Source organism: Echinops telfairi, unplaced genomic scaffold (genome assembly GCF_000313985.2).
Source record: "Echinops telfairi isolate 266 unplaced genomic scaffold, ASM31398v2 ScPeMD7_7458;HRSCAF=8496, whole genome shotgun sequence".
Classification (NCBI taxonomy): Eukaryota; Metazoa; Chordata; class Mammalia; order Afrosoricida; family Tenrecidae; genus Echinops; species Echinops telfairi.
Window position 1 is genome coordinate 967,680 of NW_022111358.1, and position 16,272 is coordinate 983,951.

Here is a 16,272-nt window from a genome sequence, read left to right on the forward strand (position 1 = left end):
TTAATCGCCTTCAAAGTACTTCCCATTACATTTAATACATTTGTCAAATCTGCGATTCCATTCTTGGAAGCATTTTCCAAGCTCATCTAACAGCACCTCCCACGTTTTTGCCTTCACCTCTTTTATGTCATCAGATCGCTGTGTAAGGTGCCTGGGGCAAGAGAAGCATGCTGTTTTTTGCAAAACTGGTGCACTGAAATTGCTGGATGAGCCAGGTGCATTGTCATGCTGGCAAAACCAGTCCCCTATCTGCCACAAATCAGGCCTTTTTTGTTGTTCACTATTAGGCAATCTTTTTAGAACCTCTAAAGAGAAAGCTTGAGTAACTGTCTGACCTGCTGGAATGAACTCCAAATGCACTACGGATTGACATATTCATCTGTTCAGGAAGCTGACAAACGTCTAGAATGAAGTTTGTCGTCAATCGACATTCATCTTTTTTAAAATGAGAAAACCACTCATACACTTGAATTTTTCCCATAGTGCTGCCCTTGTAAGCTATTTTCAACATCAAAATAGTTTCTTAGCATTTTTCCTGAGCAAGAAACAAAATTCAGAGCCACACACTTAAATCATCCATCACAAAAAACAAGGTTTGAGTGAACTGCTTTTACGAAACAATTCACTATGACCAGAGAGAAACTTCCCAGGTAACGCCACTGGGTGCACTAACTCAGCTCAATGCACTTGTATTAGGAAAAATGGTAACTGAAAGTTCCACTCCTCCCAGTGCAATTGCAGTTTTTTGTGGGGTACCCCCTCATAAGCATCTTAGTAGCTTCTTTTGTACAAATTTTTTTTTCAGTACATAAATATTTTCCTTTCGTACAAACTTAAAGCGCTACCTGTAAACACTTCTCTTAAAGCCTTCACCTTTGGGGAGATTATACAGGAATTGGATCCTTGGGAATTAGACGGTCTTTTATCAAAAGGCACAGAGATCCAGAAGAAAGCCAGGAAAGCAATTTTCTGGTTTTGATGGAGATCTCAGTGGTTTTGATTTGCATTTCCCGCATGACTAGTAAGTTCTGCTCTGACACACGTGGTGTCTGAACTGACTTGATGGCAGCCAGTTTCAAATGGTGTGAGTATCTTCCCAAGTGCTTGTTGGCCATTTCCTTGTGGGAGAAGTGCCTATTTAAGCCCACTGGCCATTTGTTTTTAATTGGGTTCTTTGTCGTTGACTTACAGAATTCTTTATAATCTGGACATTAATCCTTCATCCAGATATGTGATATGCAATTATTTTTTCCCATTAGATGATTTTTTTCTTTTTTACTGTTGATGGTCCCATTTTTTGATGTACAAATGCTTTAAATTTGATGACTTCCGATTAATCTGTTTTTCCTTGTGTTGCTTGTCTTTTTAAAATAGCATTTTCAAATCTAAGGTTGCGATCTATTTTGAGTTATTTTTTTTATGTGTTATCAGGTAGGGGTGATTCAGATGTTTACATTTAGAATCATACAATAATAGAAAAAAAAGATGTATGTGGATATTTATTTAATTTTTTATGTGTTTTCTGTGTGTGATACCAAAGAGAGAAATAAAGAAAAAGCGACAAATTGAATGACATTCAATTACATTCAGTTACAAAGAGGAAAAGAATACTTGCATAAATATAGTTGGTGAAATATCATATTGCAGTGGCTATAAGACTATTTTGGCGGGGAGGGGGCCTATAAGACTTAAATCCTAGATCTAGTATAGTATTTGGTATGTAAAATTATATGTAACAGTCTTATTTAGAGCTAGATTTACATTCACAGACTTGATTCTTAAAAGTAAAACTTTTCACCCCAACATTTTCCATGTTGTTCAGGGTGTAAATTCTCGGAATGCTCGAAGACCCCCACCAAGTTCTGTGAACACTGGAGGTATCACAGAGATCATGGCAGAAGGGGGTGAATTAGAATTTATCAAAAGGATCATCCATGACAGTTTACAACTTAAAAAAAGATTAAGGTAAGCTACTTATTTCCACCTGGGGATTTTCCTGTTCCCTTTTTTCTTTCCCTTTGTAATTCCAGAGGAAACCATCATTCAAAGGAAAAGTAATCATAATCTGAATTATAAACAGATTGAAGTTTGTAAAGGCCCTGTTGTTAAATTTTTAAATTATTTTTTGTTTTCTCTTTAAAATCATTTTATTGGGGGCTTTTACAACTCATCATAATCCATACTTACATCTATGTGTCAAGCACATTTGTATATTTATTGCCATCATCATTTTCAAAACATTTGCTTTCTACTTGAGCCCTTGGTATCAGCTCCTCATTTTTCCCTTCCCTCCCTGCGCCCCCTGCCTCACGAACCCTTGATAATTTATAAATTATTATTTTGTCATGTCTCACACGGTCTGACGTCTCTCTTCGACCCAATTTTCTGTTGTCCGTCCCCCAGGTAGGGGCTTTTATGTAGGGGCTTGTGATTGGTTCCCTCTTTCTACCCCACTTTCCCTCCACCCTCCGGGTGTCCACACTCTCGCCACTGGTCCTGAGAGGTTCATCTGTTCTGGATTCCCTGTTTCCAGCTCTTATCTGTATCAGTGTACAGCCTCTGGTTTAGCCAGATTTGTAAGGTAGAATTGGGATCATGGTAGTGGGGGTGGGGGGAGGAACCATTAAAGAACTAGAGGAAAGTTGTGTGCTTCATCGTTGCTTTACTGTACCCTGACTGGCTTGTCTCCTCCCGGTGACCCTTCTGTAAGTGGATGTCCAGCAGAAAGGCCCTGTTTTTGAGACTAGTTTCAGGCCATTGATTGATCTGTGTTCTCTGTAATAGTACTGTAATATACTATACAACCATAGCCACCAAGTTTCTGAGACTATAAAATCTTTTTTTTAACTCATTTTATTGGGGTCTCTTACAGCTCTTACCACAATCCATACTTACATACATTATTTGTGCATGTGTCCATCATCATTTTCAAAACATTTTCTTTCTACTTGAGCCCTTGGCATCAGCTTATTGTTTCAGAGACTATAAAACCTTTATGGGCACAGCCTCATCTTTCCCAACAAGAATGGCTGGTGTGTTTGAACCCGCCAACTTTGCAGATAGCAGCCCAACCCCATCCCACAGCACCACCAGTGCTCCTTTGTAGAAAGGAGGGAAATGCTGTACCAGTGTACTGCTCCCCCTACTGTGGCACTGTGACGAAACAAAACTAACTGAAGTAGGACTTTTGATTAGAAAACAGATGGGTTCATGATACATTTGTCACCTAGTACTTGAATCAATATATGTTCTTGGAAGCAGTCTTCCGAACAATGACAGATGTGGGGATACAGATTTCTCACCAATTTAAGGAAGGGAAACTGAGTTCACTAGCCAGTTCCATAGGAAAGTTAAGCCTATTCCTTTTAAAAAGCTTATTATTTCAGGTACCACACCTGTCATTTGGCAGCTTCAGGGCCACAGTGATTTGTCTCGATTGACTGCTCATCCTGCCTCTTGTTGTTGAAGTGTTGAAAACTGAAGCTGCTGGAAAGGCGCCCCAGTGCTGCAGTGATTAAGTGCTCGGCTGTTAACCTAAAGGTTGGCAGCTTAAAGCAACCAGCTGCTCCATAGGGTTAGAGGACTGCTGGTGAAAGAGCATGGTTTAGGATGCCCTTGGACAGTGCTTCTCAACCTTCCTAATGCCTGCACCCTTTAATACACTTCCTCATGTGGTGGTGACCCCCCCAACCATAAAATTAGTTTTGTTGCTACTTCATAACCATAATTTTGCTACTGTTATGAATTGGGTGACACCTGTAAGAGGGCTGTTTGACTCCCAAAGGGGTCGCAACCCACAAGTTGAGAACCACTCTGTACTGCAGGGTCAGTGTTAGTTGGCGGCACACAGCAACCACACAAAGGTGCTTATCTTAGTAAAAAGCTGATTCCAAAATCAGGATAACTTTTTTAATGAATCTGTGTATGTTTTAAGTATTTGTAGAAAGCAGGTTGATTATTGGATAGTCTGCATCTCAGAGAAATGACATATCATTGAAACCAAAGGTCAATAGATTTTTGCTTTAAACTGAGTTTTTTCAAAGACGCATTAGACTATGTTGAAGAGAGAGAGGAAGAGTAAAGTTATACTACACAGTGAAGAGAATCTGAGTAAGTAATATCAACATGAGGCGAACAGAGCATTAACTGTGTTACCATTTTCATATTTGAGGGGACTGAAGTCTGCTGGGAAAGTGGAGAACTGCCTCTCTCTCTAGAAGATTCTCCCAGGCTACAGTGCACCGGTGGGGGTTCAAAAAACAAAACTCCAAACCAAACTCATTCATACCGACCCTGTAGGACACAGTACAACTGCTCCTTTGATTTTCTCCGACTTTGAATCTTTACTACAGCACACAGCCTCATTGTTTTCCTGTGGAGCAACCGGTGGGTTAGAATTCCTGACCTTGTGGTTAGCAGCTCAGGGCCACTATGCCACGAGGACTACTGGTGGTTGCTCTGGGGAGGCTTTTTAGCTCATATTTCTGAAGGTTTTTGTTATTTTCATTTTTTAAATTGTTTTATTAGGGGCTCATACAACTCTTATCACAATCCATACATACATCAATTGTGTAAAGCACATTTGTACATTCATTGCCCTCATCATTCTCAAAGCATTTGCTCTCCATCTAAGCCTCTGGCATCAGGTCCTCATTTTTTCCTCTCCCTTCCCGCTCCCCCCTCCCTCGTTAACCCTTGAAAATTTATAAATTATTATTTTGTCATACCTTGCCCTGTCCGACGTCTCTCTTCGACCCAATTTTCTGTTGTCCGTCCCCCAGGGAGGAGGTCACATGTAGATCCTTGTAATCGGTTCCCCCTTTCCAACCCACTCTCCCTCCACCTTCCTCGTATCGCCACTCTCACCACAGGTCCTGAAGGGATCATTCGCCCTGGATTCCCTGTGTTTCCAAATCCTGTCTGTACCAGTGTACATCCTCTGGTCGGTTTTTGTTATTTTCAAAGTCCCATTTGAACTACAAAATTATATTTTTGAGCAACACAATTTTATGGAATAGAAATTAACTTAGTATGTTCCAAGATTGTATGGTAAGGTAGCACCCACGTCAAATAAAAAGTGTAAGCTTATTAGGAAAGATAAGTTGCTAGAGTATTTTTGGAGAGCTGACCATTGGAGTTGATACAGCAAGTGTGTGGGTGTGCGCACACCACATTGAACATTGATTAAGTATTGGGCTGCAAACCAGGAGGTCAGCAGGCTAAGCCCACCAGCCACTCTTGGAGAAAGATGAAGCTATCTGTTTCTGTAAAGATTTACCGCTTTGGAAATCCTAGAGAGCCGTCTGTACTGTCTGATAAGGTTGCTATGACAAGACAGTGGGTGGGTGATAAAATATTTGGGAAATATTAACTGATTATGATTTATGTGCTCAGCAGCCTTCTCTGATTATTATTGAAAAGAGACGGGAACATTGTTGTATGAAAAGGATGTTGGTTGCAGATCTTCTTCAGTCGCACATCCGCCAGGACGTTTGTTTGCATCCGTCTGCATGTTGAATGTTTATATGCCTGTGAGATGTTCAGATTTCAGAGGATTGTGAAAACTTCATATTGTTAGGCTGTAAAATAGAAGAGATTAAAAAAAACAGTATCTCGTCCTTCCGATATGCATCTAATTCCTGTAGAATTTTTTTTACCTGTTTCTGAAGAAGTGTAGAAACTAAGCAGAATTTATAACAGTTTGAAGTGAAATGAATTAAATGTGTCAATTCCACTGAAGGTACCCCACCCCTTTAAGATTCAGGCCTTAAGTCAGTCTCAACAGCAACTACAATTTGATTTTGTATCTTACGGGATTTTGCAGCTAGAAGGATCTTGAGAGTTATTTTACACACAAGGAAACTGGGACCCCGAACTCCTAACTTTGGTCTAGTACTTTTTCTACCACCCTCTGCAGCCTCACACTGCCCTCGAACTCCCTAAGTGGACAGCCTGACTCTTGCTGGTCAAGATTTCTGAGGGCTTGTCACTCGCTGTTACGGCTATGGCCTGAACTCAATTCATAACTTTTCTTTCAGAGGCTTACCGATCGAATTGTGCATACACTCACACACACATCGTAATTTGTGTCAGTTAGGCTAAGCCATGATTCTCACAGTAGCCTCCATTTTGTGATCTGATGTAATTATCCTATGTGCTATTAATGAGACAAGATTAGAGCCAGTTCTGTTGAACACAGGAGGAGAGATCAGAGGGACCTAACATCAACAAAGATGTGCATCCTTTAGATCCAGGTTCCCTGTGTTGAGTTTTCCTGATTGCTGGGGAAGACACTTGTAGATCTCCAAGTAGTGCCTGGCCACAGACATTCTGAATTCAACCTTGCTTCCCAAAGTATGATAGAAGAAATTTGTTATAGCTATCCACTTACATTTTTGTTCCAGCAGCACTAGATAACGACTACAGATGGTCCTAGAATTAAATGAACATATATTTGAGATAAATGATAAAATCAAATCGGATCAGTTTATCCCTTGAATGTTGTGGAAGTCCCCCCAGCCCACTACATTGCCTGGATTCTGGCTCTTAGTGACCCTGTCTGTGCAGGTTTTCCAAGCTGATAAGCCTTGACAGGAGCCGGAGTCCGCATCCATTTTCCCAGAGGAACGGCTGTTGGGTTTGCCCCACACCGCCTTGCCCTTAGCAACCCAACACCTCGTTGATCATGCCAGCAGGGTTCCTTTCTTTACCTGCTAGATTTTAAGTACCAGTTCACTGTGCTGGAAAGAAATGTTAACTGATATTTTAGTATTTGGCTGTAGAAACATTTTGTAATTATGCTACAGAAAATTAGAAAATGCGGCATTTCCTTTTATCTGCCTTTTTCAATAGGTTAACTCCTCTCTGACCCCAGCCTCTGCTTTTTTACCTCTTTTTTCTATATTACCCTTCAGTTCAAGGTTTCGATTTAAAAAACGTTTTCTAGATAAACATTCCCGATGAAAAGAACCAAGGCCCCATGGAGAAGTGGTTGATTCCAGGGCTGGGTCAGGATGAGTGTGACATGAACCTGCGTGTGATGCCAGAAAGTAAGACAGTGCCTGAAAACCTTGTGATGCCAGAAAGTAAGACAGTGCCTGAAAACCTTGTGATACCAGAAAGTAAGACAGTGCCTGAAAACCTTGTGATGCCAGAAAGTAAGACAGTGCTTGGAAAACATACCAAACAGAAATTGGAACATCCAGAAGGGCCCCCACTGGCCCAATCTGGGACAATAGGAACTTCAAGATATTTATAGTGACAATAATGGATTGTTACCATTGAATAAAGTAAGTAAATAAGTGGAATATATAAAGGGCATAGAGGAAAAGACCTGTCTTACAGTTGCACACTAACTAATAAAAGCAGGGGGAGGCATCATTGCTGCTGCTGCAGCTGCTGTCGAAATTCCAACTCATGGGTGTATGTGCATTGATGAACTGCTCCGTGTGCGTCCCGTGTCTGTGCGCCTTCAGATTCTCAGGCTGTCTTCTCTCGGGCACCTTTAAGTGGATTCCAGTCACCAACCTTTCCACTAGTCATCTAGGACTTAACCTTTGCACCGTATGGGGTGGGATTCCTTAGAACACCAGTTCTCAACCTGTGGGTCGTGACCCCTTTGGGTTGAGAAATCCAAAGAAAGGTTGAGAACTACTGCGTTAGAAGGAATAATAGAATTAGAAAGACCACCATCCTACAAACATCATAGTAATAACTGATTTATGCATCAAAGTATCTACCTAGATTGCCTATTAAATAGAGACAATACGGTCTACCTTGACAGTGGAGGGACCTGAGGGATACCTTTTTGAGTAGCTCATCTCCTGACGTGACCCAACCGTGAGGAGACCTCAGACAAACCAAACTGAGGAATGTTAGAAATGTTGAGATCCCTCACAGTAAGGGAAGCCTAGGGAGCGGGTCCAGGTTGAAGGGGACCAAAAGAACCTCAAAGAGCACTGGTGACACTGTGGGTTCAGTGTTTGAATGCTAACTGAAAGGTTGACAGTTCATTCCCTCTCGTGGGAGAAAGGTGATGCTTTCGGAAAGATTTGCAGCCTTAGAGACCCTATAAAGCAAGCAGTTCTGCACTTAAAGGGTTGCTTTGAGTCAGAATCTACTGGATGGTAGTTAGTAATGAGAGATGATATGTAATGAAGTGTCTGATTCTAGATGGGATCTTGCTTCCAGTGAAAAATTGAGGGATATTAATGGGATAATTGGTAAAATTTGAATATGGATTGTATCTTACATAGTAGTATTCTAACAGTGTTCAATTTCTTCAATTTGATCATTGTTTGGTCATTATAAAAGCATGTTTTTATTTTCTAAATGTACATGTGGAGTAGTTAAGGTTAAGGAGACCATAATAATGTCAACGGTCAGCTCTCAAATGGGTCATAAAGAAACAAGCGCCCAGACTGAACGAGCAAGTGGGAGAAGTGTGTGATGGTGACTCTGGGTAGACAGCATCCTGGAGACGTTTGTACTAATCTCGCAAGACTTCTGGAGGGTTTGAACTTAACTTCAAAATAAATTTTCTTGAAACCTGCTGTCTCAGAGGAATTGCTAAATGCTGTAATGAGTAGAGAGCTACTTTCATCATTAAAATAGTATCATGGGTTCAAAGTCTCTTGGGTGCCAGGTCTTCTTTTTGTTCATTTTTTCTACCTCACTCTGATGAGTTGTTAGAAGATGCCTGTTGAGAAGAGCAAGGGTCTATGAGTAGGCTTTTTTTTTTTTAATATGAAGCTAAAATGAGCTTTTTAACACCGCCATAGTTACTTAGGCTCTTTCTGTAAATATTAGAACTGTTGAAGAATAAGAAATATTCTGATGAAATTAAATCTTGAAAGATTAACAATGCAATATTCCATTTAGAGCAGGAGTTAAAATAAATATGAACTCTCCCAAGCTGATATTAAGCATCGGTAGCACGTTTATTACACGTTTTTCTTGTATCAGAGCATTTGCTTTCCTTTAAACTCACTGCCGTGGAGTCAGTGCTGACTCATAGCGACCCCTGTTGGTTTCCAAGTCTGGAACCAACTTCCCGGGCAGAAAGCCCTGCTTTCTCCCTCTTCCCTGTAGACCCCTTAATAGTATTTTTCTTCTTTCTAGGTCATTTCTTGCCTTCCAATGTCTCTGATCTCATCTATTCAGGAATGCTAATTTGAGAAGAAAGGTGTTAATTAACCTATTTCATTCTGTTACTCTGTGAGCACTAATTGCTCTTAATTTCTCTTCCTGCGTCTTACTCCTAACATACCCTACCCTCTTAATTCCTGGTTGAAGGCTTTTCCATTGATAAACTGTTTTCTTCAACATTATTTTTCTTCCGAACATTTTAAGACCATGGAGTGAAATTGCCTGTGCTTACTTAAATAGACCCAGGTTATTCAGTTTGTGGTTGGGTGCCATCCAGTTGATTCTGACTCAGCGTTCCTGGCAGACAGAGGAGAACTGCCTCATAGGGTTTCCTAGGTAAACATTTTAAAAGGAAAATATAAAAGCTAACCTTTTGGGTAACATGTATAACTGTTTTCTCTGTGTGTGTGTGTGTGTGTGTGTAGTATATATGTGTACACATATAGGTTGGACAATTATTTCTCTGTGTATTTTCAAAAGGAAAAAAATTAGGCTGACATTAGTATAGATACCTGTTGATGAACCCACAGTAAAGGTAAATGAAATGTTTGTTGATGCCTATCATTCCTGAACCAATATGAAAGTTTTGGTCATACTTTAAAGATGAGCAAAGCTCACTATTATTTAATAGTGCATTGGGTTGAACCATATGAAATTGTATTTAATAATTTTCAGTCAATGAAAATTCTGACTTTATGTAGCTTTAGCCTACCTTGTGATTTAGAAGCTTATAAATTCTCTTAGACTCTGAGTCACTTTAAAATTCGCCTTCAGATAGACGTAGCATACATACCCCTTTGATCTGAAGTTCCTCTTTAGTAATAATATACAATTAAATGAGTTTAAATTACATGGGAATAATTAGGATGCAGACCTCCCATCAGCAGGATACAAAATATAAATTGCTAGTGTGACTAAGCTATATTATAAAACAAAAAGGAAATATGAAAAACATCAATATAGTGTTAATTATTTACAGGTTTTTAGAGGTATAAGATACATCACATTTATAAATTTATACATTTAAATTTGTTTAGTGAGCTAAAATTTTCATATGGTAAAATTCTCTAATTTTAAGCATACAGTTGGATGAGTTTTGACAAATGTGTATATGTTAACGACCACCACAATAAAAACATGAGCTTGCCATCACTGTAAAGAGTGAAAGGTAGCAGATTCAAACTCACCTGTGGAGCCCTGAAAGAAAGGCCTGGATACCTACTTCCGAACGATCAGCCATTGAACTTCTGGAGAACACGGTGTGCTAACACACATGGGATTGCCATGATTCTAACTCGACTCAGAGCAACTGTTTCAGAGTTCCTTAGACTGGAGGCTTGATAAGTTGTTATTGAATGCAAGAAAAAGAAGATGATGTTATGATATGTAGCCCCTCCCCCACCCAATTCACAATAAAGTTATTTATTTAAGTTCCCTAGACCCCTTTGTAGTTATCCCCACCCTACGCCCAACCTCTCAAATGCATTGTCATGAAGTTGATTCTCATTCATAGTGAGCCCTTGTGACAAAGTAGAACTGCCTCACAGGGTGTCCGAGGTTGTGTTCTCCATGGGAGCAGACCGCCCTCTCTCTCTCCTGGGCAGCAGCTGCCCACCTCTTTCCGTTCCAGCACCGTTCACATAGCTCTGTCCCAATAGTTTTACCTTTTCTAGGCTTTCATACAAATGACATCATAGACAGTGTAGTTTTCTTGTGGGTGGTTTCATACGTGTCATATAACCGTTCTTTGTCTCGGTAGCGTGTGTCCCATTTTATTGCTAAATAGTATGGCATCTGTGGGAATGCCACGATTGCTTACTCCATGCTGCGGTGAATAGACCTGGACCTCAGGGTTGTTTGTAAGTGTGGGGCGTGCGACTAAAACGGCCATGGACAGTTGCATACAGATTGTCGTGTGGACCTGTTCCCTTTCTTGAGTCAATGCCCAGGAGTAGAATTCTGAAACCCTGTGATAAGTATACGAGGATAAGTCACAAAGGATTGCTACTATCATCCATCACAGGCTTATTCTGAACAAAGCACGTTAAAACGTGTCTCTGCAATCAGAGGATGGCTGCAGACAAGGTCTTATGTAAAACAGCTGTCTTAGTCTTACTTGGTGCATTTCGAAAAAAGGTCCAATCAAAACAGTGACTTTGGAGGCAATCAGTGCTGGACCAGTTCAACTCTAAGAGAGAGAAGTCAGCTCCGAAGGGTATGGAAACTATTGACCCCAAAGGGCTAATCATGATTAGTTTACTCCAACGACACAGAAGTAAACTTATTAGGAAGAAGCTTTAAGAAAGTTGAAAACTGCACCCATGAGAAAAAGGCCAATATTTTATGCAGAGGACACTTTGGTTAATTCACGGCAATGCACCTGCACATTCTTGAAGAACAGCAAGGACTGCCTGTGAGAATTGTTTTGGGTAACCTACCATCCACCCCACGGTCCTGATCTTGCCTCCCAAGCCGCCTTTTTATTCCCCAGACTCAAGAACTTTTAAAGGAACACTTTGACTCTCTCAAGGGTTCCCAGACCACTCAGGAGAGAGCTAGACAGATGGACTGACTCACTGCCTTCAGAAGTACATAGACCTGGATGGAGGTTGAAATACTGAGAATCAAATTTACGTTTTGCTACTCGGTCACTGACTGCCACCTAATAATTATTACTCCTAGTGACCCTGTAGGACAGGGTAGGAGTTCCCCTCTGGGTTTCCAAAGACTTCACTCTGTGAGACTAGAAAGCCTCGTCTTTCTCCCAACGAGTGGCTGGTGGTTTCAAGCTGCTGACTTTGTGGTTAACAGCCCAACATGTAACCACTGTGCCGCCAGGGCTCCCTTACATTTTGTTTAATTATGGTGTCGCTGGGTTTGTATCATTGCTGTTTGACTTAGCCTTGTCTGTTAACTTTATAAGCAGTTAGCATGCCATACTCTGTCGGTAAGAGAAATGAAATCCTGATAGACGTATACTACAACATGGATGAATCTTGGAAACATCATATTGAGTGAAATAAGTCACTCACCGAATGACATGTATTTTATAATCCCACTTACACGAAATAGGCAAGTACATTGAGACCAGGGGTGGGAGGTAGGGGAAATGGGACATCTTTGCCTAGGGGCCACTGTTGTTAGTCAAAGTTAGCCCATGCACAAAGGAATTGGACTGGTATGATCTGTAGCGTTTTCATTGACAGGTTTTTTGGAAGTAGATCTTCAGGTCTTTCATTTTAGCCTGGAAGTTCCACTGAAATCTGAACAAGCGGGTGGTGACTGTGGTTGAGGTCCACTGGCCTGGAACACAACGCAGGTCTTGTGTGCAGAAGAAGATAAGTCGGCCACAGCCGTGACTGCGCCCAGTGCTCCCTGAGTTTTGTCAGGGTGGTAGAAGGATCTGTAACTGTAGAGTAGTAAAAAGGGGAAGGCCCTCGGCGAGGTGGATTGACGCAGTGGATCCAGCAGTGGGCTCAAGGTGTAGGATCAGCGTTGCATTTTGTTGTGCAGAGGGTCACTGTGGGTCTCTGGCTCGGAACCGACTGGTGGCACCTAACAACCACACTATCAGACTTTGTTCTAGCACCTAGTGCTTAAGTTCCTTGAGCCTTTTGAGTTTACTTTGTTAGGTACATCCAGAACCATCTTTAACCTAGCCATAAAGCAGAAACTTTCTGGACTCCCCCTTTATTAGGAAGACCTTCTGCTCTGGCTAATAGAGCCACACACTGTTCCTAGCCATGCCTGGGCTTCAGGAATTGTGTAGCCAACTGCTCTCTGGGTGTTCCTTCAGTAGTCTCATGGAATTCCACCCCGCACACGAGCAGATCGTTATTCAGACAAATATTTTGCCGAACCCATGTTCAGATCCCCAGAGATCTCTTTCTGTGCAGTTTGTTCCTCTCTGCCATTTTGCTCTGCAGAGCCTAACTGCCTCAGTGGGTCTCATCAATTCATCCAGCCGCCTTGGCCTATCTGGGTTTCCCTTTCCTGAACCATCTCCTGGAAATTGCCTTCAGGCCATAAAGTCTGACAATTGTAGGGCTTTCCTTATTTATTTGTCTCCTTTTCTAGCAACCAGAGGCTTACGCTGCTGGCTGTCCAGTGTGTGGACACTGTTGCCCTCCGTAAAAATGCTGTTTCCTTGTTTGTTTATGGAGGTAGGACAATTCTTATAGTAGTTCATCCTGGATGGGCTAAGGAAAATATTCTGTATGAGTGTTTATATTTGCAATTTTTAAAGAGCAATTGGAAGAAATCCTTACCACACTTGTTTTTTTGGATTTGTATATACTATGGGATAAATTCAGAAACCGTAGTGGCGGAGTGGTTAAGGCATTGGGCTCTGAACAGCAAGATCAGCAGTTTGAAACCACCAGCAAGCCTTTGGAGAAAGATGGGTTTTCTCTTCCTTTAAAGAAGTGGTTTTCAACCTTCCTGATGCCACAACCCTCTCTTACAGTTCCTCATGTGGTGGTGACCCCCCCAACCATAACATTATTTTCGTTGCTACTTCATCACTGTCATTTTGCTACTGTGATGAGTCAGGGCGACCCCTGTGAAATGGGCCGTTCGATCCCTAAAGGGGTCGTGACCCACAGGTTGGGAACTGCGGCTTGCTCTCCCTGCAGTGGCCTGAGGTGATCTGCCAAAATGGTCTGCCACTCACTTGACCCAGAAACCCACACGGTCATGCAAATCAAGAGGGTTGAATCTCCGAGTCCACTTTAAGAACACCTGTGAAACTGCAAGCCTTAAAGGGGGGTGTGCACCAACTATCTGAAAGATGTCACTTTGCAGAAGCAGTGTGTGCCTTTCTGGCATCAATGGTGCACTTGGTAGGTGTACCCAGGCCAAACAGTGGGGTTGGACCGGATCGCTGGCCCAAAACGAGTGCAGAACTCTTGCTGCACATGCTTAAAAATGCAGAGAGTAATGCTAAACGTAAGGGTTTAGATGTGGATTCTCTGTTCAGTGAGCACCTCCAGGTGAACAAAGCCCCCAAGACACGCTGCTGGACTCACAGAGCTCACGGTCGGATCACTTCACACATGAGCTCCCCTGCCACACTGAAGTGATCCTGACTGAAGAGGAACACATTGTTCTGAAGCCAGAAGAGGAGGTTGCACAGAAGAAACTGAAGAAGCAAAAACTTAGGGCATGGAATAAATTAAGCTTAAAAGTTTAAATAAATAAAAAGAAACTCACAAGGGCGGTTCTACCTTGTCCTATAGCAGCAGTTCTCAACCTGTGGGTTATGACCCCTTTGGGGGTTGATTGACCCTTTCACAGGGGTCGCTCGATTCCTAACAGTAGCAAAATGACAGTGAAGTAGCAATGAAAATGATTTTATGGTTGGGGGTCACCACAACATGAACTGTATTAAAGGGTCACAGCATGAGGAAGGTTGAGAACCACTGTCATTAATGTGCAAGTGAGGACATCAGATTCATGCTGAATCTTCTATGTTTTCCTAGTGGTGAAAGGGGTGTGTATATATGCTTTTGTACTACTTCCTGTCCAGGTTCTGCCCTAGAGCTAAAAGGTCTTTCCCCTTTTGTTCCAAATACATCCTGCCCTGAAACATTGGTGAGTGCTGTGTGGGGCTTTTACATTTAAAATGGTTTTGAGTGTGTTTTCCACCAGTAGGCCTTGCCTTTCTTGAAACACGTTATGTACACTTATTGTTACTTAAAAATGCAAAGAGTGATTCAGTGTGTGTGTGTTGCTGTGCTCATCTTTGCCACGTAGTATTACTTCATTTTACAGGGTCCCCACATCAGCAGAGCTTCACCTGTCTCGTTCTTCCCCAGGTGGTATAGCTGTATGCTGGGCAAGAAATGCAGCCTGGCTCCTCTCAAAGAAGAGTTGCGCATTCAAGGGGTGAGTCTGCAGTTCCTGGTCAATATTACTTGTAAGGGCGAGTCAAGAAGTATTGCTACTCGGGTTCCAGTTCGTACACAGAGAGGCTATTTCCAACACAACACGTTTAGATTGTCTCTGCCATCCATGGAAGGTGGCCGACAACTTCTCTGGGCAATACTCTGGTCTTAGTATCAGTAGAGTGCCTTCAAAAAATGTCCAACTACGCAAACAACTCTGAAACCAGAAGTCATAGATGGTGCCCAGCCACCACTCGAAACTGGTGAAAAACAATCAGCAGAGTCTTGGGTAGATTTGAAGAAAAACATGGACTAATACATACTTCAAATCTTAAAAACCCAGATTTACCGGTGGGGTAGAAACTTGAGATCCCCAAGACTATGGCCCTTAGTAGTCACCCTTCAGATGTGCAACTGAACCCAACCCTGTGTTAGAATGATCCACGACTAAGGGCAGCATTCACCTAAGGACAGAGTTCCGAGGCTTAGGAAAGAAGGAGGCATGGAAATAGAAGTAGAGTAAGTGACAGTATATGGAGGGAATTGCAATGGATGAATTGAAACAAAATGTGTATGGGTTATCTAATATAGCCTTAACCGAATTCACAGCTATATGTGTATATATACATATATATAAAATCTATCTCCAAATAAAACAGTGGCTTCCAGGCAGATGTTCTGGGCAGTTTAATTCATGGCCATGAAGTCAGCACAGAAAGTCATGGTGATTCAAAACGGGTCTTCCCGATAGACTTTCTCCAGGAACTCAGGTCAACAAAGGGGACTTATTAGGAAGAAGCCGAAAGGAAATTGAATCCTTCATTGGTGAGAAAAAGGACAGGAAAGCTAGACCAAAGAATTTTCCCCTGTCGTGACAGTACCCTTGCTCATCCTTCAAAAATAACCCGGGGCTGCCTGCCCCGTGAGGGTGTGAACATTGAAAAGGAACATGATTTGAGCTCCTCAAGGATGCCCCAACTGCTGTTTGCACCTGGTGGTATAGACCAAATTGTGGGACTCTCCAGGGAAGGGGGAAAATATGGAAACAATTGTTTCCCTACCGAAATGATAGGCCCACATTTGGATACTTTTTTCTAATAAAGGTTCTATGATTTTGTAGCAATACTTTTTTTTTATAAGAGAGAGTTTTCTGTAAAGATTAAGTGCGCATCAAGAAAATATCCCAACCCAATGCTGCCCAAGCCCACAAGTCCAACATTAACCCATTATTCCAACACCA

The 16,272-nt window shown here is 41.8% G+C and overlaps 1 protein-coding gene across 2 annotated transcripts in view; it reads left to right on the forward strand.

Annotated features, from left to right (window-relative positions):
- The window catches only part of METTL16 (methyltransferase 16, N6-methyladenosine), an 84,138-nt gene that overhangs the window by 52,649 nt on the left and 15,217 nt on the right, over positions 1-16,272 (forward strand). For both annotated transcript variants that reach the window (XM_004706871.2, XM_045299665.1), the window contains exons 6-7: positions 1,823-1,965; positions 14,964-15,033. In XM_004706871.2, coding sequence (XP_004706928.1) covers positions 1,823-1,965; positions 14,964-15,033 — 213 coding nt within the window. The remainder of the gene's footprint in view (positions 1-1,822; positions 1,966-14,963; positions 15,034-16,272) is intronic.